Consider the following 25,990-nt stretch of genomic DNA (forward strand, 5'->3'; position numbering starts at 1 on the left):
GATCGACTCTAATTTAAGGATCAAAAACTTCATCTTAGCCGTGATGAGACGGTGAGGATAATTGAGAATATAAAAAAGAAAGGGAAGATGAACGAGACATGAATATTTTAAATATTTTATTAATTATTTAGTATCTTATAATGAAATATTTTTTTGTTCAAATTAACTCATGATGTTAAGTAAAAATTTTATAGAAAAAAAAATTCGGGTTATAAAATTCTCATGAAAATATAAAAAATATAAAGTAGGTTAAATATACAAAGTCATTCGTAAATGTTCTAGAAATCTAGCCTAGAGTTATATATTCAAGTTGGACCCAAGTTGGGTGAAGGCTCGTGACATGGACTCTATAACATGATTCCAAAATTCGATTGGTTTCAGTTGGATGTAGATATAAATACCGTGGAAATTTGTATTCAAATCTTAGTTACTCTATAATTGATTTCTAATATCAAACATTATATCTGAAGTAATTACTCTACGAAAATATTTCAACAGTAGTCATCTGGATGACTACTCAATTTTCTCTAGCGTTCTGATACTTTAAATATTAAATTCAGAGTATCCAAAACAGGCCTTAGTAATCTATATTTAAATATCACAACTGTATTAGAAAAGGCCTATCCAGTCCATATAATGAACGAATATTACCTTTTAAAAATTCAAATCCATATCAATCTAAGCCTCTTTTTATCAAAGATTAAAAAGAAATCCATATCAACCTAATAATCCATCAGGCATCGGATATAACCGTCCAAGACCAAGCTCAAACCCTGGACCGGACTCGGCAACGTAATCGGATCCTTCTCGGGTCCAGCCCGTCCAGTTCGTTGACGACCCCGCTCCGCTCCTTTCACGGCTCCGTACACGTGGAGTTGGAGGCCTTCAAATCTCCGCCGTCGACGGGGTCGACTCCTCTCCCATCGGATAGATCTGCTACTCCTCTCCACACACAGAGCTCCGACCGCCGCGGCCATGGCGGCTAGGTTTCTTCTAGGGTTTCTCGCCCTCCTCGCCTTCTCGAGTTTCGCCTTCGCCATTTACGAGGATCAAGTCGGACTCGCGGATTGGTCAGTGGATCCGATCGTTCTTTTCCTTTCTTACTGTTGATTGAACTCTTGTGGAGTTCATGGAGTATTTTTTTAGATCCGTACTACCTTGACGTGTTGAACAATTCTTCTTGATTGGAGTCGTTAGGGAGTTTTTTTTTCTTTTGTTCAGAATTGATGTGTGATCTAGTTAAGATTGACGTTTACCTTGCTTCTGATCGATATCAATGGTTATACTGTTCTCCATTAAAAAGTATACCTTTCCTTATCTGTGAATATGTTGCATATTTGTATCGCTAAAGTATTCTTCGAATGGGATACATGTAATACTTTTCATTTGATCTATTGTTTTAGTGTAGCGTTTTATTAACGAGGTATGTATGAACATCCTAACTCACGAGAGCATTAAATTGTTGTCAGAGGTCTTAAGAAGCATGGTTCTGTTTTAGAAAATCGGGAGATGAGTGGCTTGATCTATTTGTTGCCAATTGAATTAAGATATTGACCTTCTTCTGCAGGCATCAGAAGTACATTGGCAAAGTCAAGCAGGCTGTTTTCCACACTCAAAAGACTGGGAGAAGGCGTGTAGTGGTCTCAACAGAAGAAAATGTCATCGCCTCTCTTGATCTTCGTACTGGGAATATATGTGAGTTACACTTGGCACTTGAAGGGCCTTTTAATACATCGTTATTCTGCATTATTGGATAATTGACTTGTAAAACTTCGTGTATATCTCATGTACTAGTGCAGTTTACTTTTTCCTTTACTAGAATTCTTTCTATATGGTGATGAACTTCTCTTGATGCAGTTTGGAGGCATGTCCTTGGCGAGAATGACAAAGTGGATCAACTTAGCATCTCTCTTGGGAAGTGTGAGTCCTTTGTAGTCTCATTTAGTAGATCCTTTGTAGTGTATCATGCTTTATTTTTAAAATATTGAAAAGGTACTTGCTCTGTTACTTTGTACTTTGAGAACACATAGCTGTTATGTTCTAGATGCAGTCAAGAAATAGATATTTAGTTGTAGAGAAAGTTCTGAAAAGGTGTTTCTTTCAGATGTTATTACGCTCTCTTCTCAAGGTAGTGTACTGAGGGCATGGAACCTTCCTGATGGCCAGCTGATTTGGGAGTTTAATTTGCAATTTTCAGCACCCTCAAACTCGTTGTTACATGTTCAAGTAAGAAGCAAAGATTTATGTCAGTTATTAGAATGTCCCATTACCGTCGGTATGTTATCTTTGATGAGTTTATTCGACTTCAATTGTTTAATAGGCAAAAACTAGAACAGGAAAAGACAACCTAATTCTAGTTTTTGGTGGAGGGTGGCTTCATGCTGTATCAAGCATAGATGGGGCTATTGTTTGGAGAAAAGATTTTGCCACCGATAGGTACTTCCCAACTCCTGGACTTCTTCTAGAGCTTCTCAGATTTATAAGTATTTACAGAATTACAGGTTATCTTTTCTTAAAATTACTGCAGCGTGGAGATTAAACAGATCTTTCAGCCTCTCGACAGTGATAAAGTATATGCTGTAGGTTTTCTTGGTTCTTCAAAGTTTGCTATATATGACATTGATGCTAATACTGGGGAGGTGCTAAGGCAACGCACAACATTGTTGCCCAGTAGTATATGTGGTGAAACAGCAATTGTTTCTCATAATTGGTTGGTTGCACTGGATGCCACCAAGTCGTCTTTGTTTCTGATTAATTTCGAAGGTGAAAAAATAGAATATCATCAGGTATATGTTTCACATCTTGTTCAAGATTTCTCCGGTGCGGCTGAACTGTTGCCTTTGAAATATAAAGGCATTTTTGCTATAAAGACTGCTTCAAGTATTGTCCTGCTAAGAGTTAAAGGAGTGAGTGAACTGGAGGTGATTGAGAATATTAACCAGCCAGCTTCTGTTAGTGATGCTCTCATTATCTCTGAAGGAGAACAAGCTTTTGCTTTTGTGCAGCATGCAGAGACAGAAATCAAACTTAAAGTTAAGCTCGATAATGGCATAACCAATGAAGTTCTTAGTGAAACTATTCGGATAGACCAACAGAGGGGTCATGTACAGAATATATTTATCAATAATTATCTTAAAACAGACAGATCTCATGGATTTCGAGCTTTGCTTGTAATGGAAGATCACTCACTTTTATTGGTACAACAAGGTGAAGTTGTTTGGAGTAGAGAGGATGGACTTGCTTCAGTTATTGATTCAACAACATCTGAACTGCCTGTTGAGAAGGAAGGAGTGTCAGTGGCAGAGGTGGAACACAACCTCTTTGAATGGCTTAAGGTAATTTTTGACTTTTTTTCCTTCATATTCTTTTTCAGCAACAAAAGAATCCAAAATATTTTTCCTTCAGGAAATTCTCGGCCAAGAGGGCATTTCTCGGAAATTCTCGTTTAAGATTTTTTTTCAGAATTTCTCATTCAAATATTTTATAAGATGTATGAAGGTGAGAAAACCAGGCTAGCACAGTTATGGTGCACAAGAGGACCAGAACTGCTAGGAAATTACCATCCAATAGGACGTTTTTTTGGAAGTTCTCCAATAAGATTTTTTTGTGGAAATTCTCAATCAGATATTTTTATAAAAAGTATGTAGATGAGGATACCAGTACAGCACAGTTTTGGTGCACAACCAGCTGTCGAGCTGGATGCCTATTTGGCAGAGGTCTGGGATTCAATGCTGTGAAAGGAGAGTGCACTAGCACAAGGAAATCAGAAAATAAACAACTACTCATATGAGTTTTTTTTTTTAATTTCGATATAATAAATGCTAATAGGAGGTAAATACTTAGAGCTCTATGCTATCTAGACCTCACACAATTTCAAGAACAATATTGCATTTATATGCTTTTAACTGATAGGTCATGGTTTTCCTAACTTTGTTTAAATTGTGTTTCTCTTGGGTTTAAGGCTTTAAGCAATACTAGGAAAGGTACTTCGATGATAAATGGAACTTGTTGACCATCACAATCATTTCTTTTGTAAATATTAGAGTTAGATCTTATTATGCTCTGCTGATGAAATTTCTTTCTCATCTTTACTTACGAAGGGACATATGCTGAAACTTAAAGGAACACTCATGCTTGCTGGTCCTGATGATCTGGCTGCTATACAAGAGATGAGACTAAAAAGTTCTGAAAAAAATAAGATGACACGTGACCACAATGGGTTTAGGAAACTCATTATTGTATTAACTCGAGCTGGTAAAATTTTGGCACTGCACACTGGAGATGGGCGCATTGTTTGGTCTCACTTACTTACTTCCCTTCGTCAATCGGAAGCCTGTGAATCTCCATCTGCATTAGGTATATATCAGTGGCAAGTTCCTCATCATCATGCAATGCACGAGAACCCATCTGTTCTCGTAGTTGGCAGATGTGGATCTAATTCTGAAGCCTCTGGTGTTCTCTCAGTTGTTGACTCTTACTCTGGGAAGGAACTTGAATCTGTAAGCCTTGCTCATTCTGTCAGTCGAGTTATCCCATTGACCTTGACAGATTCATCTGAGCAGCGACTTCATCTCATCATGGATGCCAACTTCCGTGCTCATTTGTATCCAAGAACTTCTGATTCTGTTGATATCTTCCACAGGGAAATGCCAAATATATACGCATATTCAGTTGAAGTTGAAAAAAATAGTATCAGAGGATATTTTTTTAAAGATGGGTGCAACGTCAATGACATTGATGAATATTGCTTCGATACTAAAGAGTTGTGGTCTATTATTTTCCCTTCTGAGAATGAGAAGATCATTGCTACTGCAACAAGAAAGATGAATGAGGTTCTCTTCCTTGGTGCTTTATTTGTTTTGCTTCTCTAGTGCAATTTTGAAAGAAAAAAAACTGAACTTTCTTTGCACTGCTAATATCTCTTCTCTAGGTTGTTCATACCCAAGCAAAGGTGGTGGCAGACCAAGATGTGATGTACAAATATATATCCAAAAATTTACTTTTTGTTGCTACTGCTTCTCCCAAGGCTTCTGGAGAGATTGGATCTTCAACACCAGAAGAAGCTCGGCTAGTTGTATATCTTATTGATGCTGTCACTGGTCGTATACTGCACCGAGTGACTCACCAAGGTGCACAAGGCCCTGTCCATGCTGTAAGTGGCGTAATTTGTCATATATTTTGACCAATATTTTCAACCACAGATAGAACATCAAACAACTTCATTTGAGATAACTTGTATTTATTTTCTTATTTCAAGGTCTTAACTGAGAACGTGGTTGTCTATCACTACTTTAATCTCAGAGCACATAGATACGAAATTTCAGTCATTGAGATTTATGATCAATCTCGGGCAGTAAGTGATTACCTATATATAACTTCTAACTTCTTATCAATCTCTTTAACATTTGACATTGTATTCTTTTAGTTTTGAAAGACATGGACTGTTACGTTAAAATGTCTCGTGCAGGACAATAAAGATGTTTGGAAGCTTATATTGGGAAAACATAACTTGACTGTGCCTGTTACTTCATATGCCCGTCCAGAGGTGGTAACTAAATCCCAATCATACTTTTTCACCCATTCTGTGAAAACAATGGCAGTGACTGCAACAGCTAAGGGCATAACATCCAAGCAGCTCCTAATTGGGACAATTGGTGACCAGGTTAGCCAAACTATACAATCCAGTCAATGGTATTCCTAAAAAACAAGCTGTTGTTGGTTCTTTGATGTAAAATTCATCTATATCAAGATTTCTAAATTGACTAGATTAGACTTCTTTTGATTTATTTTTTTGGGCAACTTTTACTACTTTTCGGTGATACTATACATCTTTTGATTTTTGGCAACCTGTGGAGATTTAGCAGACAATGAGTTAAGCATGAAATGAGGAAATCTATGAAAACCTTATATTTAATTCTCCGATTATAGCATAAGAACCATTTACTCAGCCTGAAATCAGTAATTATTTCAAATCTTTGATGCATTAATTATGGTAGATTGTAAATGCTGATGTCTATTACTGGTTGAGAATTTCTTTATTCTATTGTAAATGGTGATGTCTGTTACTTGTTGAGTAATTATTTATTCTACTATGAAGAAAGATCAAAATATTTAGGCATGCATATAAATATAAATGTTGATATCTGTTTCGACCCCTTTCACCTGTCTAAATCTATTCCTGTTTTACATTTCCTCCCTGCCATTATTTTTCATCACAAAAACTAATCAACCTTCAAGTCAAACTAACCCAGGGTGCTTAAATTAATAGGATACCCTTAGATATACATATCAGTTGGTAAAACCTAACCTGTTTACTAAATTTTAAAAAAAATTCCTGTCAAACTTTTCTTTCCCAACTGTTCTCGTATTCACTAATGAAAACCCTCTCAAACCTTTCCTCCTCGACTATGCTCCTCTCATTCACTAAAGAAAACCCTCCCAAACCTTCTAAGTTTTCCTTCCCAATCGTGCTATTTTTAAAATGAAGATTGTTATGAGTGATCTCAGTCACAATCAAGTGCATTCTCACTGTGTTCTTTTCTAGGGCTTTTTTTCTTTGCCCTAAAGAGAAGAAATAATAAGGTTGAAAAAATATACAACCAAAGTAGTAAAGTGTCATGGGCAATTTTGGTAGTTGAGAAGGTATATTTTATCAACAGAAATATATTCATTAAAAAATGTCATTCCGTCCAATTTCATTTGGTTAAAGTTGACCTGAAGATTTTTTTAAAGACTTACAATGAAAAGTAGGGGTCAAATTAGATGGGTAAAAATGAGGGGTCAAAACAAAAATAACACAAAAGGAAGGGGGCGAAATAAATTTTTCGCAAATATAAATCTGTTAATGGTTAATAACCTTACAAGTCCATGTGCTAGCTGAGAGTAGTTGGAACAGGTTCTTATTCTTGGTACTGACTAATTCTAACTATGTAGAAATTGACATGAAAAGGAGATATAGGTTAGAGACCGACTACTGAGTTCTTATTAAGAAATTTCACAATCATTAGTGTTTTGACAGATGGTACATTAGAACTGTGTCTATAATTGTTAAATTACGCATTTAAAAGATTTTCTAGTTTTCTTTAAGGTTGCATATTCTCATCTTGTGCTTCTACATCCAAGATTTCTAATCAGAATTAGGCACACCCTTTTTCTTTATTAACTGGACTAGTATGATATATAAAGAAATGTCACTTTGTAAGCCATTTTTATTTAAAACATTTAACAGATTTTGGCACTTGATAAGCGTTATCTTGATCCCCGTCGTTCTGTTAATCCCACACAAGCAGAGAGAGAAGAGGGCCTGATGCCATTAACAGATTCTTTGCCAATTATCCCTCAGGTGATTTACTTGTCATTTCACTTTACATAGTTCTCTCATTTAATTTATGGCCAATAGGATATTATTTTGCTTCTTTATTCAAAAATGTGTATAGTGAAAAGTACATGATACTTATTGCAATGATATTGTAGGGATTAAAGGTCTCATAAAATTGCTGTTAACATGGCCTATGTGTTGATGTTAGGTATAAACACAATATTTCTATAAAATGTCAGTTAATATCGAAGACGGGAAATGTAATTTTGAATTTTGCATTGGAAAACAAGTCAATTTCCATGCATCTGTTTCACTGTAGGCCTCTGTATCTAACTTCTTGAGAGATTTAAATAACCAGAATACTTGGTTAATCGCTCATGCTTCTCGATAATATTTATATGCAAATAACTGCTTGACCAAAAGGAGGACCTGGGATGAAAGCAGCAAAATATGTGTATTTTTTTTTCTGCATTCATTTATGCAAGTTCTCATCCTCCAATTTTATGCACAGGTCAAAGATAATCTAGCTTTACTTGGCAATTTCTGACACTACTATGTACTAACACTAGGTTCATTGCTCGTCTTGTAATGTAGAAAAACCTAACACATATTTGGAATAGAGAAAAATCTATATACATATTTGGAATTCTTTATTCATTTATACTAGGTATTGTTCGGCTGAAGCACTAGCCGATGCATACATCTAGTAGTTGTCCAATAATTTCAAGCTGACATTTGAATATTATGCAGTCTTATGTGACGCACTCTCTTCAAGTTGAAGGCTTGAGAGGAATTGTAGCAATTCCAGCTAAGTTGGAGTCCACAGCTCTAGTTTTCTCCTATGGGGTAGATCTCTTCTATATGAAACTTGCTCCATCAAGAACCTATGATTCGCTTACAGAAGATTTCAGCTATGCACTACTTCTCCTCACCATTGTTGCTCTGGTTGCTGCTATCCTGGTAACATGGAAGCTATCCGAGAAAAAGGAGCTGGGAGAAAAGTGGAGGTGAACGCATCCTCCACTTTCTATTGCGCACTGAACTCAGAATATTTTCTCTATTGACAACTCATTGATTTTGGTAGTTTCTCGACACAAGTAGTCTTTGATATGTATTATATTTGGTGCGACCTTCTGAAAGCCATTCTCGGCATTAGTTTACAGAAGTCCCAATATGCTTTCAAAATTTGTTACAATTGCAATCTCTCCTCTCACATTATTGCCCGAGTACTTTTAACGACATTAAAGCACTTGGTGATCCAACGATTTATGTTAATCTCTTTTTCATAAAAATAATTGCACAAACAACGGATCCTGACAATGGCAGCCACTGGCAAGCACTCGCAAGCCGCGACTCATGGATTCATGGTCAGTATGATGCCCTCTCTGCACTGCTGTTCTTCATTAGTTCCTATCTAATGCTGCTTTCGCAGTATAAAGCCTCAACCATCCAGTTGCCTGGAGGTGGGCTGGTCATGTCTGGGATCTGGCAACTCTTGTATTGAAATCCTCAATGTTTCTTCGTGCGATGCCTTGCATTCCCCACCGCTAGGAATCTTTTTGGTGGGTACTGAAGTGATCTGCTTCTCTTGTAGTGACTCAAACTTCTCATGGTATACAAATTATAGGCAGCTGAGTGGGTTTCTTGTAGTTTTTCCTTGGACAGATATAATGACTTTAACTGTCGTATGTGTCAGATTGTGGATTTGAAGTTGTGCTACTTCTAAACATAGGGTGTGACAACTGACAAGCAGGGAAGAAGATTCCAGGAGGTATACAGATTCTTTTGTTCCGCCATTTTCTTCACTTTGATCAATGCCTACATTTTTCAAGCAACAAGGTGGGTTACCACTACTTCCTTCAGGCATTACTGTCTCTTATAAGCCATGTCCTGTGATGCTGCAACCACTTCACAGGGAACGGAAATTCACCTATATGTAGACCCCCCCCCCCCCTGCTGTCCTTGGTAGAACCCACCAGACCAAAAAAGAGCCAAAATCTAAGAAAAGCTTAGATTCTTCTCTCACTCAAAGTGATCTTTCTTTTCGAGGATTAGGGTTTAATTTCAATTGAAATCGGAAAATATCAGGGTTTAGTGAAGAATATTTCCTATGGCTTTTGTGATGCCGTCTAATACTCAAAAGGAGTCGTCTCTTTTTGGCCCACTTCTCTTCATCCCATCAACTAAAGTGTGAGAGGCCCCCTAATGGGAAGAGATGAGTGAAAGAAATCCCTCCTCTGGTCCCAAAAGAGAACCACTGATCCAATGCCATTCTCTTCAATTTGACTTGGAATCACGATGAAAGAGGGTGCTATTTGAAGTGGGACTTTAATCAATATGTTACATAGACCACCTACAATTAGGGCCCATCTCATCTAATATATTTCGCTAGGGAGAGTAATCTTCTTTTTGAAATTACATCATCACTACTGTCTGCAAGTTCAAAATGTCCATCATCCTTATTTTCCTATGTCATCTCCTTTACTAGAGACTTATATATATATATATATATATATATATATATATATATATATATATATATATATATATATATATACACACATATATAAAATCCTTATCATCTTCTGATACGAAAAAAATAATTTATTAACATAATCAAATAAGCTCACACCGGGCATCATCAATGAGGCATTAATGATCCTCTCCTCCCATGTGGGGGTTGGAGGGCTGGAGAGTGGAGGCCGAAGTGGATTGATTCCTTGCAGGAATAGAGGGGAAGAATAACGAAAGAGGGGGGAGGCGGGATATCCGGATAACTTATTCAGGTGGGCCCCATCCTGTAGACGTTTCGGGGAACAAAGGTTGGGCCCCACGCCAGGGGCAGAGAAGCAATCAGATGAGATGAGCACGGGCGAGTGCGCACCTGGCCCCACCCCTCCACAAACGCGTCGCCACGTGGTCCCCACCATTTCCCGCTAATCCATGTGGGTCCCAACAAAAAAAAATTCTACGATTTTTTTAATGTTTTTTTAACTTTTTTTTTAAAAAAAATTTATGTGAGTTGGGTGAATAATTACTAATTAAGCTGTCTCATATGAGGAAATCAAGATTTGTTACACAGATAATCTAAGATGCTGGTAGATCTGCATAATTTATCCCTTAAATGGATAAAATTAATTCACAATAAAGTCCACTTACATCACAACTCTAGTCAACTAAATTCTCTTACCACTACGGGAATCATCAAGTACATGTGGGCCGCTAGATCGCTATCGGACCGTACACCTCAGCCGTCCGATCGGATTTATGTATTAAGAGGTATACGACATTCTTAAGCTTTAATCGAGGTCATGTAACTCATGTTGGGTGTAAAGCAGAGCTTCCCATGACACCAAAAACAAAAAAAAAGAAAATAAAATGTTAGATCTAATAATACAGTAAACCCCATAATTAACTAGTATTATCCTAATTGAAAAGAGTATTAGATTTATATCTCAAGATTTGCTCGCATGGTGGTGTTATATATATGCTTGTGGTTGTGGGGGGGACCGACTTTAGATTCCCCATTCTCTAACTTCGGTTGGTGTGCAATTGTGCATCTTAATTAAATTAAAAGTAATAGTAATATTTTAATATTTTTATTAAGAGATAATTATTATTTTTTTAATTTTATGAATTTAAAAAGATTAAATATGAGACTTTAAAATTATATATATCGTCAAATAATTACTTTGAATTAAACAACACTGAGACTCTGAAGTAATATATTTTTTTTTTTATGGGCACTACTTTCTTTTAACATTTAGAATCCAATATGTGGTCAGCCCGTTTCCACTTGGTTACTCGTTTCCTATCTTGGACATTCGGATTCTATCGAACGGTAGAAAATAGTCAACTTGAAAAGATACCGAGCATGAGAATATTTAGGATGCGTTGTCTTTGACACCCTCATGGAGCGAACGATATATAAAACCTAGTGGGACCCAATCAAAATGACCGGTTATTATCTCCACTCGAGAGTGTTATTGTCACCAAGAAATTCTTCTTCTCATACTTCCCCACAAGTGGAATAAAAAAATTATGATAATTTTGTTGAATAAAGAAGTAGAAGAAGAGTTTTGCCCTTCTTTTGGTGCCGCCAATTCTGCCAACCAAAGGAACACCCAGTATCCACCAAAATTTGCACCCACTAATGGGACCCAAGACATGTCAGTTGCGAGGCCCAATCATTGATCCAATAGAGGGCCACCACGTAGCTTGCACGCCTCTCTTTCAGTGTTTGGTATCGCATTACTCTCCTGCGTCACACATGGACCGCTCTTGCGCTAAAGATTCCCACCATATTTATTAGGGTTTAATTGCATTAATCCCTTCATTTATTAATAATATATGAATGTCAAGTAATTAAAATTAAAAAAATTTGATTATTTGACTCTTTTTTTGTTAACACTTAATAGCTCATAGAGTATTAAAGCAACTATCCATCTTAATTTAAGAACGGTTTCATTTCACATCCTCCATTTTGCCTTTTCGATTGACACCCTATATTTTTTTTTTTAATTTTAAAACCACTCGCCAATTCTTGCGAAGTTTGGGATTTGAGAAAGCCCCCTAAGTGAAATAAACACAAAATGTAAGGTTCGAAATGAAAAGGACCCCTAGAATTAGACACCCAAGAGATTAAAGGAAATAGTACAAAATGAGAGAGGAGGGAGGGGGAGGAAAGGTCACGGTCCGTGTCGGTAGTACTGGCCGACAGGTGTCGGTGGCCGGCACCTCTGTCACTGTCGCCGTTCCAGTGGAGGCAGCCGGGGTGGAGAAGTGGGTCAAAGTTTCACCTCGTCAACGGTGTCCCGTGTTTTGTCTCCCTACTGCTGACCACCAAGCAGGTGATGTGGACGAATCACAGCCGTTTGTATCGTACCTATCCCTGCCTCGAGAATAACGACTCAGTGGGATAAAAGCTGACGTGGCAACATTAGGACGAGTTGGTGGTGGTCGCAGTTAATGTACGGGATATTCTTAAACACACAAGCGTGGGGATAAGAAAAGAGTAAGTTTTCTTTCTTTTATTTATTTATTAGTTACGGATAAATTTCCTTTTTTTTTCCTCAAATTTTTATTCCTCCTACAAGGTCCAGTCCACGCCTTTATAGTTTCTACTTCCATTCAAAAGAGATGATTACTACTCCTACTTCTATACTATAAACAACAATACCACTTCTAAGCAAAGAAGAAGAAGAAGAAAAGATTCATTGTACGAAGCTTCTCCTCATTAAAACCCATCTAAAAGGTCCCTCCTTTATCATTTTTTTCCCTTCAATTTTCTCGCCTCTTCTTCTTCTTCGTAGAGTCTAAGAGCTCATATACTGCTTGTTGGTATTCTTATTCTTAGAGAGAGCGAGAGAGAGGAAAGGAGAGAGTTTTGATGTCTCCTCCTCTGGAGCACGACTACATAGGCCTCTCAGAGGTCTCCTCTCCAGCTTCCAAGGAGAAGGAAGGCCATGGCGCTGCGCTAAACCTTAAGGAGACGGAACTAAGGTTGGGGCTACCTGGGTCGGGATCGCCTGAGAGGGGAGAGAAGGTTGGGCTCACCCTTGGGCTCCTCCCGAAAGGGCTCGTTTCTGGGGCGAAGAGGGGGTTCTCGGACGCCATTGATGGATCTGGGAAGTGGGGTTTCTCCGGAGTGGCTGGATCTGACGTGGAGTCGGGGAAAGGTGGGATCTTGTTCTCGCCCAGAGGTGAAGGGGGTGGAGGAGGGCAACATTTGGGGCAGGGGAGTGGAGGAAAGGAGGCAGCGGCGAAGGTTTCGGGGCAAGAGAAGAAGGCCCAGATGACGGAGACGGATGGGAATGACCGTGCAATTGCGCCGGCTGCGAAGTAAGTGGTTGTTTTCAGATGCTAGCTACGGAAATTTTGAGAAAATGTCTTCTTCTTTTTTCGTTTCCATTAATTCCATTTCTGGGTATCTTTAGATGTTGGAATCTCTCATGACTAATTTCTGGGCATCTTTTATGACTAAGATAACTGAGATTTATGTTCGTATATTTTAGTAAAATTTCTGGGTATCTTTTTCTGCACCCCTGTTAGTACAAGAGTTCTTTCTATCATGGCCTTAAATTTAATGAAGACAGCTTAAATATGTAATCTATTATGAGCTTAATTAATCGTGGTTTTAGATATCGAAAGTTACTAATCCTGTTGAATGCTAAGGCTTGTTTATTATTTCATTGCCTGCTAAATCGTCTCTCTTTTAATTATGATTCTGGTCTAGTTGTGCCGTGAACTTTCAGAAGCTTAATCTTAGAGACCACAGTGTTGCTGATAGATTATGGATTTTGTGGTCTCTCTATTTCGCTAACTATGAATGGTAGATCATACTTTGGTGCAAGAACACGTGTTCTTCGATATGTCTCTCTTTATATTGCTTGTCCACAATAAGAGTGACTCGCAGTTTTGGTAGATTTAAGAGGAGGTTTAAAATTGATTTTGCATGTCACAGGGCGCAAGTCGTTGGTTGGCCACCAATCCGTAGTTACCGGAAAAACACAATGGCCATAAACACATCTAAGAGCAAAGAAGATGCAGAGACAAAACAGGGGTTAGAATGTCTTTATGTCAAGGTTAGCATGGATGGTGCGCCATATCTCAGGAAAGTTGATCTCAAAACGTACAATAACTATAAGGAGCTATCTTCAGCACTTGAGAAGATGTTCAGCGGCTTTACCATTGGTGAGCTCAAATTTCTTTTACACTCGAAAACTTTTATGGCAGATTTCATCTCTAAGGGGAGATCAGTGAAACTTCTTTCTTTTGTTAAGATTGTTACTATAAATCGTACTATGAAGAAGAGTTTACTTATGCTTGCTTTGCGATCTTTATAGGTCAGTGTGGAGCTCATGGTGTACCAGGCAGGGATGGTTTATCTGAGAGTCGTTTGACGGATCTTCTAAATGGATCTGAATATGTGCTTACTTACGAAGACAAGGATGGAGACTGGATGCTTGTTGGTGATGTCCCATGGGAGTAAGTATTAGATTGTCATACCATGTACACTTTGCTGTCAGGGAAAATTAAGTTGGATCGTGGATTTGATTACCTATATCATTTTCATTTGCCTTTTTTCCTTTTCATATTTGGGCAAGAATGATGGCGATAAGAATAATAACAATTTGTTAAGATCAAAAACCAAATTTGGAAGATTGAACTTGATAACTGATTAAACCTCAACTTAATTTTGGTTTCAATAATTTTCGGCCTTGTTCCAATATTTACCAATTTCCCCTTATCTGGAAAAATTTTCTGCGGTCCTTCGTCATTGATCTTTGTGCATCTCTAATAGTGCTTAGACACTGATTTTTGTTTTGTTTTCCATGCAATTGCAGGATGTTTACTGACTCTTGCAGGAGGCTGAGGATCATGAAGGGTTCAGATGCTATTGGACTTGGTTAGTACCAGTTTAGCAAGAAACCAATAAGCCGAATTAGGAACTGTTCAGTGAATCAGGACAGTTCTCCAATATAAAATAATCACCATATACATATTGCTCATCTTTGTTCATGCACTTAGAATTAACCCAAAACTCTCTTATCTTTTTCCTTGTAGCTCCAAGGGCCATGGAGAAGTGCAAGAACCGGAATTAGAACATTCATCTCCTAAATTGAAGTGCGAGGATAACAGATTGCTTGAAGGAACCTTCTCAAAACCAAAAGGTTTGAGGGTTTGAGCTGCGAATTGTCTAATATCTATCATATTTGGTTTAGTGTTTCACATGGACTAAACTTTATGTTAACTTCCTAATATATAAGGAAATAAGTTCTGTTAGATTGTGTGCAAGTCTTTGTATGTCTTCCTGTTACTTCTTGTGTAAATGGTCCTCACGCTCTTTGCGTGTTATTGAGACATTATTTCCTGCTTGCAAGATGTTATTTCCTGGTTGAACCAAATGATCAAGATCCCTGAAGATTAATCTCTTATTGAATCATAGATCATGCATGATAATGGTTGTCTTATCTCGACAGTGTCTACATAACCTTGCTCTCCGAAAAATACTCAAGAAATCCACAACTTGCCGCTCTCGAACCAGCAAGATTGATCATTAGCAAAATACATTCTATCTGATAATGCTTCTCTCTTTTCGCAAATTTTGATTACTCTTGAAGTCCAGCTTTCCAAATGGAAGGAGAAGGATTCTTCCATTTAGGCCTGTATCCTTATTCACAGACATTGTGTTGGCTTTCCAAATGAAGGAGAAGGATCCCTCCAGTCTCCTTGTGAAGTTTGTTTTGTAGGGAACTTGCCAGTCTACCTCTCTTTAGGACTATTGATATTGTCCATAGTAGGGATCAAAGTTTTCCTTGGCACCATAATTTCAGGTGGAATAGAAAAGTATGGTACAAGAGAAATGATTGACTATCTTCTCCTGGAATTAAGGCTGTCTTGCCCTTAGAATTGAATGAGGTTTTCTACCTAGAAATGATGGACTCTCTCTCTCTCTCTCTCTCTCTCTCTCTCTCTCTCTCTCTCTCTCTCTCTCTCTCTCCCTGGTTCAATTATGTCTCTTTGTTGGCTGACGTGAAATATTGCAATATATTTCCACGAGTGATTTGTATAATTTTCAAGCATTCCCTAAATTTAGTTATGTTTATATCTAAAACTTACATATAAAAGTTTATACCAGAACTAATTATTATAAACTAGTTTAGTGTGTAATAATATATTACACTTGATGTAACATAGAGTAAAAATATTTTACTAAATAACTAAAATATTCTTTATAATGAATGGACAGAGAAGAAAAGAGGAGAGCGAGAGAGAGGAAGAAAGTGATTGAAACTATAATTAATTTAAGTAATATTTTTTCTCAAAGATAAAATAATAATTATTGAAATTTAAAATATTGGATGAAAAATAAGAGGAGAGAAAAATAGGTATTAGTAAAAGTTACATTTATTCTATCATTGTTATGCTCCCTATCTTATCAAAGTTTTTTATATACTTTCAGCTTTGCAACCTAGTGTGTGCATGCCAGTGTGAAGACCCAAATAATGTGAAGGAAAGAGTTAAACATCTATTCTTGGCCCCAGTCTTGATCAAAGGAAGGAGAGAAAGATACAACTAACAATTAGCATGGAATCTTCTTCTAGAGTACAAAATTAATGGAACTATAACCCAAGCATAGCTATAACAATTACAATAATGGAGCATGGATGGATGAATGCAATGAATGAGAGCCATGTCAGGAGACACCCTGCCTTTAATTTCGTAAGGATGCATGCATCCCTTTGTATCAAATGCTACTAACCCTTCCTATATTATTGCTACTAATAAATATTATCCTTGATATATGGGACCTACTTCTTGCCGAATAATAAATATGACTCTAATATTATCCTTTGCTGATGCAGCTTCCACCCTTCTTGGTGCCAATGTAGGTTGAGTACTGTAGTGGTTGGCTTTTATAGATCCATGATTGAGTTCATGAGATCAATTCTCTCCATAAATATTAGAATTGATATTTTATAGAATTTTAACCAAAGAAATTTTATATTCATACAAAAATAAGAAATTTTAGAAGGCTAAAATATATGGTGACATAATAGAAGCCCTAGAATTCAATATTTGCACTTAGCCATCATTCATTAATTGAGATAAGGCCAAAAGGGAATATACTAGTATATTTCCCATATTTGGAATAAAGCCATCACTCTTTATCTTCTCCAACTAAGAGCTACTGCCCACCACCATCACTATCACTTATTATTATTCCCTTTTATCTTTTCCCTCCATCCTCCCTTTTGTTCTCATTCATCCTCTAATCTCCATATCCCCTTTTGCCTATGAAGGAAATCTACTGGGAGTGGTATTACAAATGGTGGGATGGTGATATTGGTAGTGGTGGAGAAGGCCAAGGTCTACTAGAGTCTTGAGAAGATTCCTTAGGGTGGAGGTACAAAGAGAGGGAAATGGAGAGAGAAAGCAATGAGAGAGAGAGAGAAGAAATAGTAGTCTTTAATCACAAATAATGACCTATTATTGGAGGACTCATGGAAAGAAAAAATAATAATTAAAAGCATAATGGCCCATTATTCTCATATTTATGTATATATACATGTTAACAAAGATGGACCTAAAACTTAACTTAAGCCCATATGACCCAACCAAAGCACAATAACAAAATAATGTAAAGATTCAACTCGGCCCACTAGAGACGATGTATTTGAATTCATATTCAAGTGAATTTTTATATCTGAATTCAGATTCAAAAATCTTTTAAAAATTTATATTCGTGTCCGAATCCAATCCATGTCAAATAAGAAATTTGTAAACAATATCTCCTCCTTTCTCGCTACCGAAGATTTCTTACTTTTACTCGTTTTTTCTTCTTGATCTTTAAACATTTGTGCTTTACATTTTTTTTTATTATCTTAATAAATTTTAATTATGATTAATTCCCAATCCTTCTAAAATAGGTCTCATCCTTACTGAATACAAAACCGAGTAGAATTGGATATGATCGTAAGTACCCATTTTCACCCAAATCCTAGCTAGATGAATTGAATGTTTTATTGGCATCTAATTTCGTAATTTAAATATATAACCAGTTATATTTATGAATTGCTTGATCTTAAGCCAGATCTAACCTAATTTGCTATGCCTAGTAATTGTAATGTCACGTATAACGCATGATTCATATAATATTGAAACAAATATTATAGAAATCACTCTAGATGAAAAAAAAAGGAGGAGGTTGAATGCTAATAATAAACAATCGAAACAATCATATCGCGTGATATAGATTTATCATTTTCATCGCCAAGATGGCTTATTTTACCAAGTGGATGTTAATCCTAACACAAAGCATCAGCTGTAATTAATCGATTCTTAATCCAAATTAATTAGATATCGAATGGGTGTTGACAGTTGTTGGCATGTGAACATATGGCAGGGATTAGGGCTAAACATGATCCTCCACACAAGTGGGTAGAATAAACCCAAGAGTGATTAATTGATTAATTGCGATTATAGTCACCAAAACCTGAGTGGCCAGTTGATCAAGTAGGCGATTAAGCTTTTCATAATCAATAATAGCTTTCTTAAATTAAGTTAATGATGGCGTCCACTTGTAATACTTGCCACTTCCTTTTGGTTCCAGATTAATTATGCAAAGACCAAGTACAGGGAAAAAAACATATCAAATTTATCTTTTGATTGTAATGTTTTGGGTTGAAATTGGTAAAATGGGAGGTAACATGTAGATTTTTACTTAACGAGGTCTATTTAGCACCAATAGAATCTAGATTTAGATACTTGATTGAATCCAGATCATGGTCATACATAAGGAAGGTTTTGAATAATATCCTATATTTTAATGATTTTATGATTAGCATATCTTCTTTGAGCTATTTGTAATAATTTCTCATTTTTTTTATAATTGTTATATCACGTCGTACAGTTTATTTTGACTAACTATCATTAACTTTATATTATAATTTATTTATTATAGTCGTTATAAAAATATCTTAGAGACATTTTCTAACCTAACTCCGCACTAACAAATTTTACTAAAATATCTTTAGAAAAAAAAATGTTCTTGAAAAAGTTCAATGAAAGAAGAAAAAAAAGAAGAAGGGAAGACATGCATATTTTTGGTACTTTAAAATGTAAACTTAGTTTCCGCAACGAAAAATTTAGATATCATTTTATTACAGATTGATTAGTAATTAAGCTAGAGTGCAGTATGAAAACTATATGCAGAAATAGAAAATAACTCAAAGAAATTTTCCTCAATAAATATTATGGATCCTAATAGCTACTATGTTTCCATAACTATGGAAAGATCACAAAAACCTAGTAGCATCTCATACAAATTTGCTACTAATTAATTCCAACCAACTCATTAGAACCAAAAGGACAGCCAATATTGCAGTGTCCATCACTACATTTTGACACACTTGCACCTGGTACAGTCTATTTGCCGTTCTTAATTAATGTTAAGCTAATTGCCTATTGTATTATAAATAAATGAGGCAACTTTGTATCTTTATTTACTTTGATAAATAGACAACCTAATAATATTCCCCATGTGAAAAAGCTTTGTGCAAAGCCTAAGAAGCTTCCTGAAACTATAAAAAAAAAATGTGGTATTTAATGAGAAAATTTACAAGGATCTTTCTGTGATTCTTTCTTTTTGTTAGTACTAGGAGAAGTGGATGTAAGTTACCTGGGCAACATTTTAGGATAGAAATCTTATAGGATCATCATTGGCATATTAACCAAGAAATCTTAAAGTAATAGACTAAATCTACATAGAATCCAATCCAGCAATTAATGGCAGTATTAACACTATAAGAAGGGCTTATGGATTCATTTGTCCTTGTGATTCAAGCTAACCTCTCTCTCTCTCTTTCTCTACATCTCAAGCAGTCTATATATTTTGGAGAGATCAGAGTTTTGTTAGCAGATCAGATGGGCAGCAGCAACTTTGGTGATTTGTTCATGGGTAATGGGAGATCTTTGTCATCTGGAACGGGAAGGAAGAGTAGAAATGAGAAGCCAAAGCAACCCCAAAGAGGTCTTGGAGTAGCCCAATTGGAGAAGATTAGATTGCACAATCAAATGATGGCTGCTCATCTCCCTTATTATGAATCACAATTTCAAAGTTCTACCAACAAGGTTCTCTCTCTTTCTTCTCAACTATGTGATCATTGTCATAGACTCATTAATTCTCCAAGTATATGCTCTAATTACTCATGTAAACAGGAGGATATGAAACAGATCCCATTCCCATCTAATGCAACATCTTCTTCAGCTTATGGCATTCATCCAAATAACACGGTATGTTAGGCAACAAAAGAAGTCCCATCTTTTTAATATTTTCTTTACTAGTTTAATGAATACTTGAAATAAATTCGTTTATTTCAGATGGCATTTGGGGATACTACAAGAACAGATAGAAGATTTGATGGATATAATTCTAGTTCAACCCTTCATTTGGTGCAACCAACAATGACATTACCACTTCTTCCACAAAGCATGGAGGTATATGCATACATTTAGTGAAGCTTTGCTGCGGAATTTCTTTTTTATATTTTTTTCTTCTTTTTCTGCAAAGGTTTGTATCATAGACCGAAACTTTTTATGGCACTTCCATTCAGGATTCTCGATGGCTTTCCATTGATTCAAGTCAGAACTCCGATCCAAGAGACTTGCAAGAACTCGATTTAGAGCTTAGATTAGCATTGTGAGCGGTTCAAGGAATTCTTGCTTCATATTTGGGACAAGAAAGTTTGGAAATTGAAGTCATTTTAGCACTGCAAGAAACCAATGTAAGCTATGAATTAAGGCTCTTTAGTTGTTAGAAGGAAACCATATTTCCTAACTTTTATCATCTTTATAGTTAACCGGAAATGCCTTCCCATGGGGAAGTAAATTGCATATTATTATTTTCAAAACTAATTAAACTAATTGTTCATAGCTCTTATATAGTTTGAAAAAAAAAAGGTGGCAAATCTAGCATATGATCCCAGATCCCAAGTGTTCCTTTTTTCTATATGTCCAAACAACCAAGCCATGCAGAATGCATGATGCATATAATATGTACCAAAAAAAAAAACCCTCCATCTTGCGATAAATATTTGAGCAAATCTTAGGGAGAAACACCCTCCATGGGTAAATTATAGGAGGAATGCTAATAAACAAGTGATGCAATCATTTCGCGTGCTAATGTAATACAAGACATTAGCTGTGATAGATTCTTCGATCTATAAAACTAATTAATGTCTAATTGTTAACGTAGGTGTCTACCTTTGCAAACAAAGTCATTAATTTGTTGGTGGTTGTTTAGCCTTATTTTAGTTAATATTGGCTCAAACCTCAAATCTAATTAATTTAATCTTTTAGGGTAAATTACGTATCACTCTCACATAAATATGGCCTTACTTTAAGTTACAAACCGTTTGTCAGAAAAATATGAAAAAACTTAATTACACTCACATAAATACATGCTGATGTGAAAATAATAAGAGCAGTTTAGTCATTTAGTAACTTGTTTATAGCGTAGGTACCTCATTTCCATTATTAATTTGAAGTACAGACAGTCGAGTTAAAATCAATTTTCAACAATGATTTCCAAGGATACATAATAATATCTTGCAAAATAATATTTTTTATTGTACTTCTTTTGATTCATGAATTTGGCAGTAATTACCTCCAATAAAATAAAATCCATCTTTGAATTCTCCAGACCCACAACTTGATTACAGAATATCCAATCCTACTGAGGCTAATGTGTGTGTGTGTGTGTATATATATAGAGGATTCTAGTACTTGATATATATGTTTCCGTAAATTTATATAATCTTGTTACACGGAAAAAAAGATCATAAGAAACTTATAGTATCATCTAAAATATGTGTTACTTCACACAAACCAACTCATTATCTTGTCGGATTCTATCTTCTTTATTCTTGCCTAAGATGTACCCAATATTCCCCACGTGAAAAGCTTTGTGCAAAGGCCTAACGAAGCTTCTTGATACTGTATTAAAATGTGGTCAATCTAATCCGTAATCAGAATAATAATTAGTTTGCTAAGTTACCTTGCTAATATTTTAGGAGAGAAGTCGTCCAGCTTTTTGCTTTACAATCTAACCACAAAAGTCTACCAACCTAATAAATCTTCGTAGAATCCAATCCAGCAATTAAGGCATCAATATTTTAGAGAAATTATCAAAGACTTTGTACATTGTGAGTTTATTATCATTCATACACTATTATATAAATATTTATCATTTAACTTTTATATTTTGCTTAAAATAACTTAAAAATATAGTATACGGTAAAAATAAAAATAATTGAAGAACTAGATTTTAAAGTCATAGTATTTTTTGTAAGATAAGCAAAAAATTAATGGTGTCTTATTTAAACCAGAGTCGTTAGGATTTGAATTTAGAATATCTCGTGCAATATTAGTCATGTTTTACCATTTAAAGTATCGTCCGTTAACATCATATGAGGTATTTTTAGTTTATTATTCTTTTAAGTTTCTAAATTAATGAAATATTATCTATTCATTAGTTGCTATTAAGGTAAAATTAAATCAAAGTATTTTTGAAGCATTAAAACTAAAACACCGAGTAGAATATGAATTTTAATAAAGACATAATCTGTTATTCATGGGGAATGGAAGATTAGACTGCACTATCAAATGATGGTCTCTTATTTTATCAAAAATAATTCTCAGCATCCCCTACTCCATCAAAGAAATCAAAAGCATAGTGAACTAGGTTTTCTACTCAAACTAGGACTCGGCCTAATCCAACAGAATCTAAGTACTTGTGAGTAGCTTAACTAAGCTATCAAAGAACAAGTAGCCCAAGTCCCAAAATAAACGGGGCTACGTATTAACATAATCCATAATATCAGTCTAACTCAACTTTTTAATATAAATCTTAACTAAATACAAATTAAATTACGTTTGATCCATTCAATACAACTGGACCTCACAAAGATAAAGAATTAATAAACTCTAACAACATTCTAGCTGTTTCCTGCTATACATAAATTAATTTATTCGAGTACCAGGTAAGTGTTGATCATATAACTTCGTAACGCTGAGAACAACTCTTGGAAAATTCCAAACAAAACTTTGCAACTAATAATTAATGCACGCCTACGTGCCCACGCCAAGGTCTTTACGTCTTAACAAACACATCAAATTGTTGTTGTTTTTTTTTGGCAGAATGCAGGAAAAAAAAACCTTGTTCTCTTGACTTTTGAGCAACTTAGTTGCCCTCTAACCTCCATGGCTTCATCCAAAATCATAGCAAAGAATAGTTTTATCTCATAGACAATGGCAGGCTCAAGAGCTCTCCTTCTGGCTCTTATTTCTTTGATTCCATTAAAGCAAGGTCTTGTGGATGCTACGTTTGCCACGGACACAGTTTGCACCTGGGGTGGTACTAATTGCATTGTCTCAGGAGATACACTCACATTTATTCTCAACAAGTGGTCAGGTAAAATATTTCTATGTTTTTTTCTTTTTTTTGTGCGCATGTATAATCTTCTGATATCTTTTATTTGTGTATATACTCTCATAAATTAATTATTTATATGTATACATCCTTAAACCTAATTAAGCGTTAAGATTTCATCAAAGTTAATTATAAAAAGATGTAAATATATATATTATCATTCTTATTTACATATATTTGTCTCTGGAAAGAGTGTTTATATCTTTATAAAACTCCGACGATGAAAAGTAACACAAAATATATGAATTTTGAAAAATATACACATAAATATTAAATAAGCAAATTTTAAAGTGGCATCCAAATAAAAGAAAAAAATTTCTATCCGTTTACTAGAATGATGCAAAAATTGGAAAATAAATTTTGTGAGAATCTGTCGTTTGATTAGGTGCTGGAATTATTACCAAACAACAATTCCTATATGGAAAGATAGAGATGCAAATTATGCTGGTTCCTGTATGTAAGTTCATGTTAAAGGATCGAAGATTAAATATTTGTTGGTGTTTAATCATTACTCTCACAAATTAAAACCTAATCTAATGATCTAAATGCATATATATATATATATATATATATATATATATATATATATATATAATATTGCAGGCAAAGGCAAGTGGAAGTGCTCATGATGAGATAGATTTCGAGTTCCTTGGAAACGTATCGGGCCAAACTTACACCATCCACACCAATGTTTTTGCTCTTGGTATAGGAAACAAAGAGGAGCAATTCAAACCTTGGTTTGATCCAGCTTATGATTACCACACTTACACCATCTTCTGGAATCCAAGCCAAATTGTGTAAGTCTTTTTCATATATAATATGTATGACTCGTCTGTTACTTTATAATTTAAATTTTTTTAGATTAAATAATTATCTATTTTTTTTAATAATATTCGATCATTGTAGATGGTTTATCGATGGAATTCCAATTAGGGTTTTCAAGAATTGGCGAAACATAAGCTTCCCTTATCCGACCTCGCAATCGATGAGCGGTTACTCCAGCTTATGGAACGCCGATGACTGGGCGACGCAAGGCAGGCGAGTCAAGACTGACTAGACATAGGCGCCGTTCTTCGCAAAATATCGACAATTTAGCCAGAATGTTTGTGTATATACTGTACCAAGCAAGTGTGATGCAAAGTCTAATTGGTATACCGCACCACAGTATAATTCATTGACTAGCACACAGATCAATCAACTGATGTTGATTAGAAGCAAGTACATGATCTATGATTATTGCAAAGATACCAAGAGGTTTAATGGGCAAATGCCCAAGGAATGCTCTTTGCCACCTTACTGATGTGTGTGTGTGTGTGTGTATACGAAATAATAGTCTTTTTGACTTGTATTGTTTGTAACATATATATTCTTTGTACATACGAAATAATTTATTTTTGGTGCCATGCCTTTTGGTTTGTGTCTGAAACTATTTATGTTGCATGAAACAAAGAGTATAAGGGTGATCGATATATGCATGGTAATATATATATATATATATGTGTGTGTGTGTGTGTGTGTGTGTGTGTGTCCATCATAAGATATTTAATGTTTTAAATGAATTAAAAGGTTACTTATCATAAAGACTAATTAACAGAGACAATTTATTTCACGATAACTTCTACATAAATGTAACGAAGCATGGAAAATTTAGATGCAAATATTCATACTAAAAGCTTGAGCTTGGAAAGCATTAATTACGAAGAAGGAAGCCAAGGACAATCGACTTGGGCTAGGCCCATGTTGCCATAACCATCTACATTTAAGGGCCTTTTTGCAAATTTTTAATCATCTACGTTTTAGCATTATTGCAGAAAACCACCTCGTTTCAAATTTACGAATGGGACTCTCCTTCTTTGGATATATTTTGCAATACCCACGTTTGATAACCTCATAAAAATATAGGATTTTTTTGCATATATACCCTTATGAAATCTCTTATTTGCATATATATACAAACTCCCTCCTATGTTGGTCGAAATATTTGTTGTTTTTTTTTACGGATACCTTTTAAAACTCTTGTTTTCTTACATTGATACCCCCTCATGCTCTTTATTTGCTAAATTACTATGCTTTTAATTTATAGGTGACATATGATCAACCACGCAAAAACCACGAGTTTTGAAAGATATACCTGCCAATTGGACATTTAATTAGAATAGTAAACAAAGATAAAATAAACTTCGGATGGGTATTCATGGGGAAAAAACCTATAACATAATCTAATTAAATATACCTACGGAGGTGGATTATATTGCAAATGTACCCAGAAGGAGAGTCAATTAATTTGAAAATGTCTAAAAGGAAGCTTCTCACAATAAAAATGAAATATAGGTGGTTATTTGCAAAAAGAAGCCTTACCTCTTCACTTATGTCAGAGAAGTCCAAAATATAAAGCAAAGAAAAAAAAAGTCCAAACTAAGTTTGGTAGTTGACCAACAGGAACACTTGCTAATAGTTTATTTTCCTCCATTATTTTGGTTATGAGACTTTTGACTCCTCATGTCTAAAAAAATCCAACTTGCTTTGACTCCTCCTCACGTCTAAAAATACTGCACCATTCAAACAAAGCACGCCAAAATTCCAAAACGATCAATTCTATTTTCCTCTCTCTATAATTTAAAAGGTACTCAGTGATGGGCTCGTAGAATTAGACTTCCGTCATAAGTAGACGAAGCTAA

General features: G+C 35.5%; 3 protein-coding genes and 1 pseudogene across 3 annotated transcripts; all 4 read left to right on the forward strand.

Annotated features, from left to right (window-relative positions):
• Positions 1 to 868: 868 nt before the first annotated feature.
• LOC140793046 (uncharacterized) lies at positions 869 to 8,593 on the forward strand. Its single transcript, XM_073144381.1, has 12 exons — positions 869 to 1,070; positions 1,568 to 1,695; positions 1,858 to 1,920; positions 2,105 to 2,226; positions 2,321 to 2,436; positions 2,528 to 3,335; positions 4,101 to 4,832; positions 4,931 to 5,152; positions 5,258 to 5,353; positions 5,468 to 5,662; positions 7,229 to 7,342; positions 8,069 to 8,593. The coding sequence occupies exons 1-12, from the start codon at positions 976 to 978 to the stop codon at positions 8,327 to 8,329; spliced, it is 2,952 nt and encodes a 983-aa protein (XP_073000482.1). The 5' UTR covers positions 869 to 975; the 3' UTR covers positions 8,330 to 8,593.
• A 3,838-nt stretch (positions 8,594 to 12,431) lies between these two features.
• LOC140792321 (auxin-responsive protein IAA17-like) lies at positions 12,432 to 15,225 on the forward strand. Its single transcript, XM_073143244.1, has 6 exons — positions 12,432 to 12,572; positions 12,675 to 13,159; positions 13,782 to 14,011; positions 14,164 to 14,305; positions 14,665 to 14,726; positions 14,885 to 15,225. The coding sequence occupies exons 2-6, from the start codon at positions 12,708 to 12,710 to the stop codon at positions 14,920 to 14,922; spliced, it is 924 nt and encodes a 307-aa protein (XP_072999345.1). The 5' UTR covers positions 12,432 to 12,572; positions 12,675 to 12,707; the 3' UTR covers positions 14,923 to 15,225.
• A 4,327-nt stretch (positions 15,226 to 19,552) lies between these two features.
• LOC140792778 (protein SPEAR1-like) lies at positions 19,553 to 20,602 on the forward strand. Its single transcript, XM_073143965.1, has 4 exons — positions 19,553 to 19,954; positions 20,042 to 20,116; positions 20,204 to 20,320; positions 20,437 to 20,602. The coding sequence occupies exons 1-4, from the start codon at positions 19,640 to 19,642 to the stop codon at positions 20,524 to 20,526; spliced, it is 597 nt and encodes a 198-aa protein (XP_073000066.1). The 5' UTR covers positions 19,553 to 19,639; the 3' UTR covers positions 20,527 to 20,602.
• A 2,529-nt stretch (positions 20,603 to 23,131) lies between these two features.
• LOC140792139 (probable xyloglucan endotransglucosylase/hydrolase protein 26) lies at positions 23,132 to 24,612 on the forward strand (annotated as a pseudogene).
• The last annotated feature ends 1,378 nt before the right edge of the window (positions 24,613 to 25,990 follow it).

The sequence above is a fragment of the Typha latifolia genome, chromosome 7 (assembly GCF_019914945.1).
Source record: "Typha latifolia isolate L0001 chromosome 7, TyphaL0001v2, whole genome shotgun sequence".
NCBI lineage: Eukaryota > Viridiplantae > Streptophyta > Magnoliopsida > Poales > Typhaceae > Typha > Typha latifolia.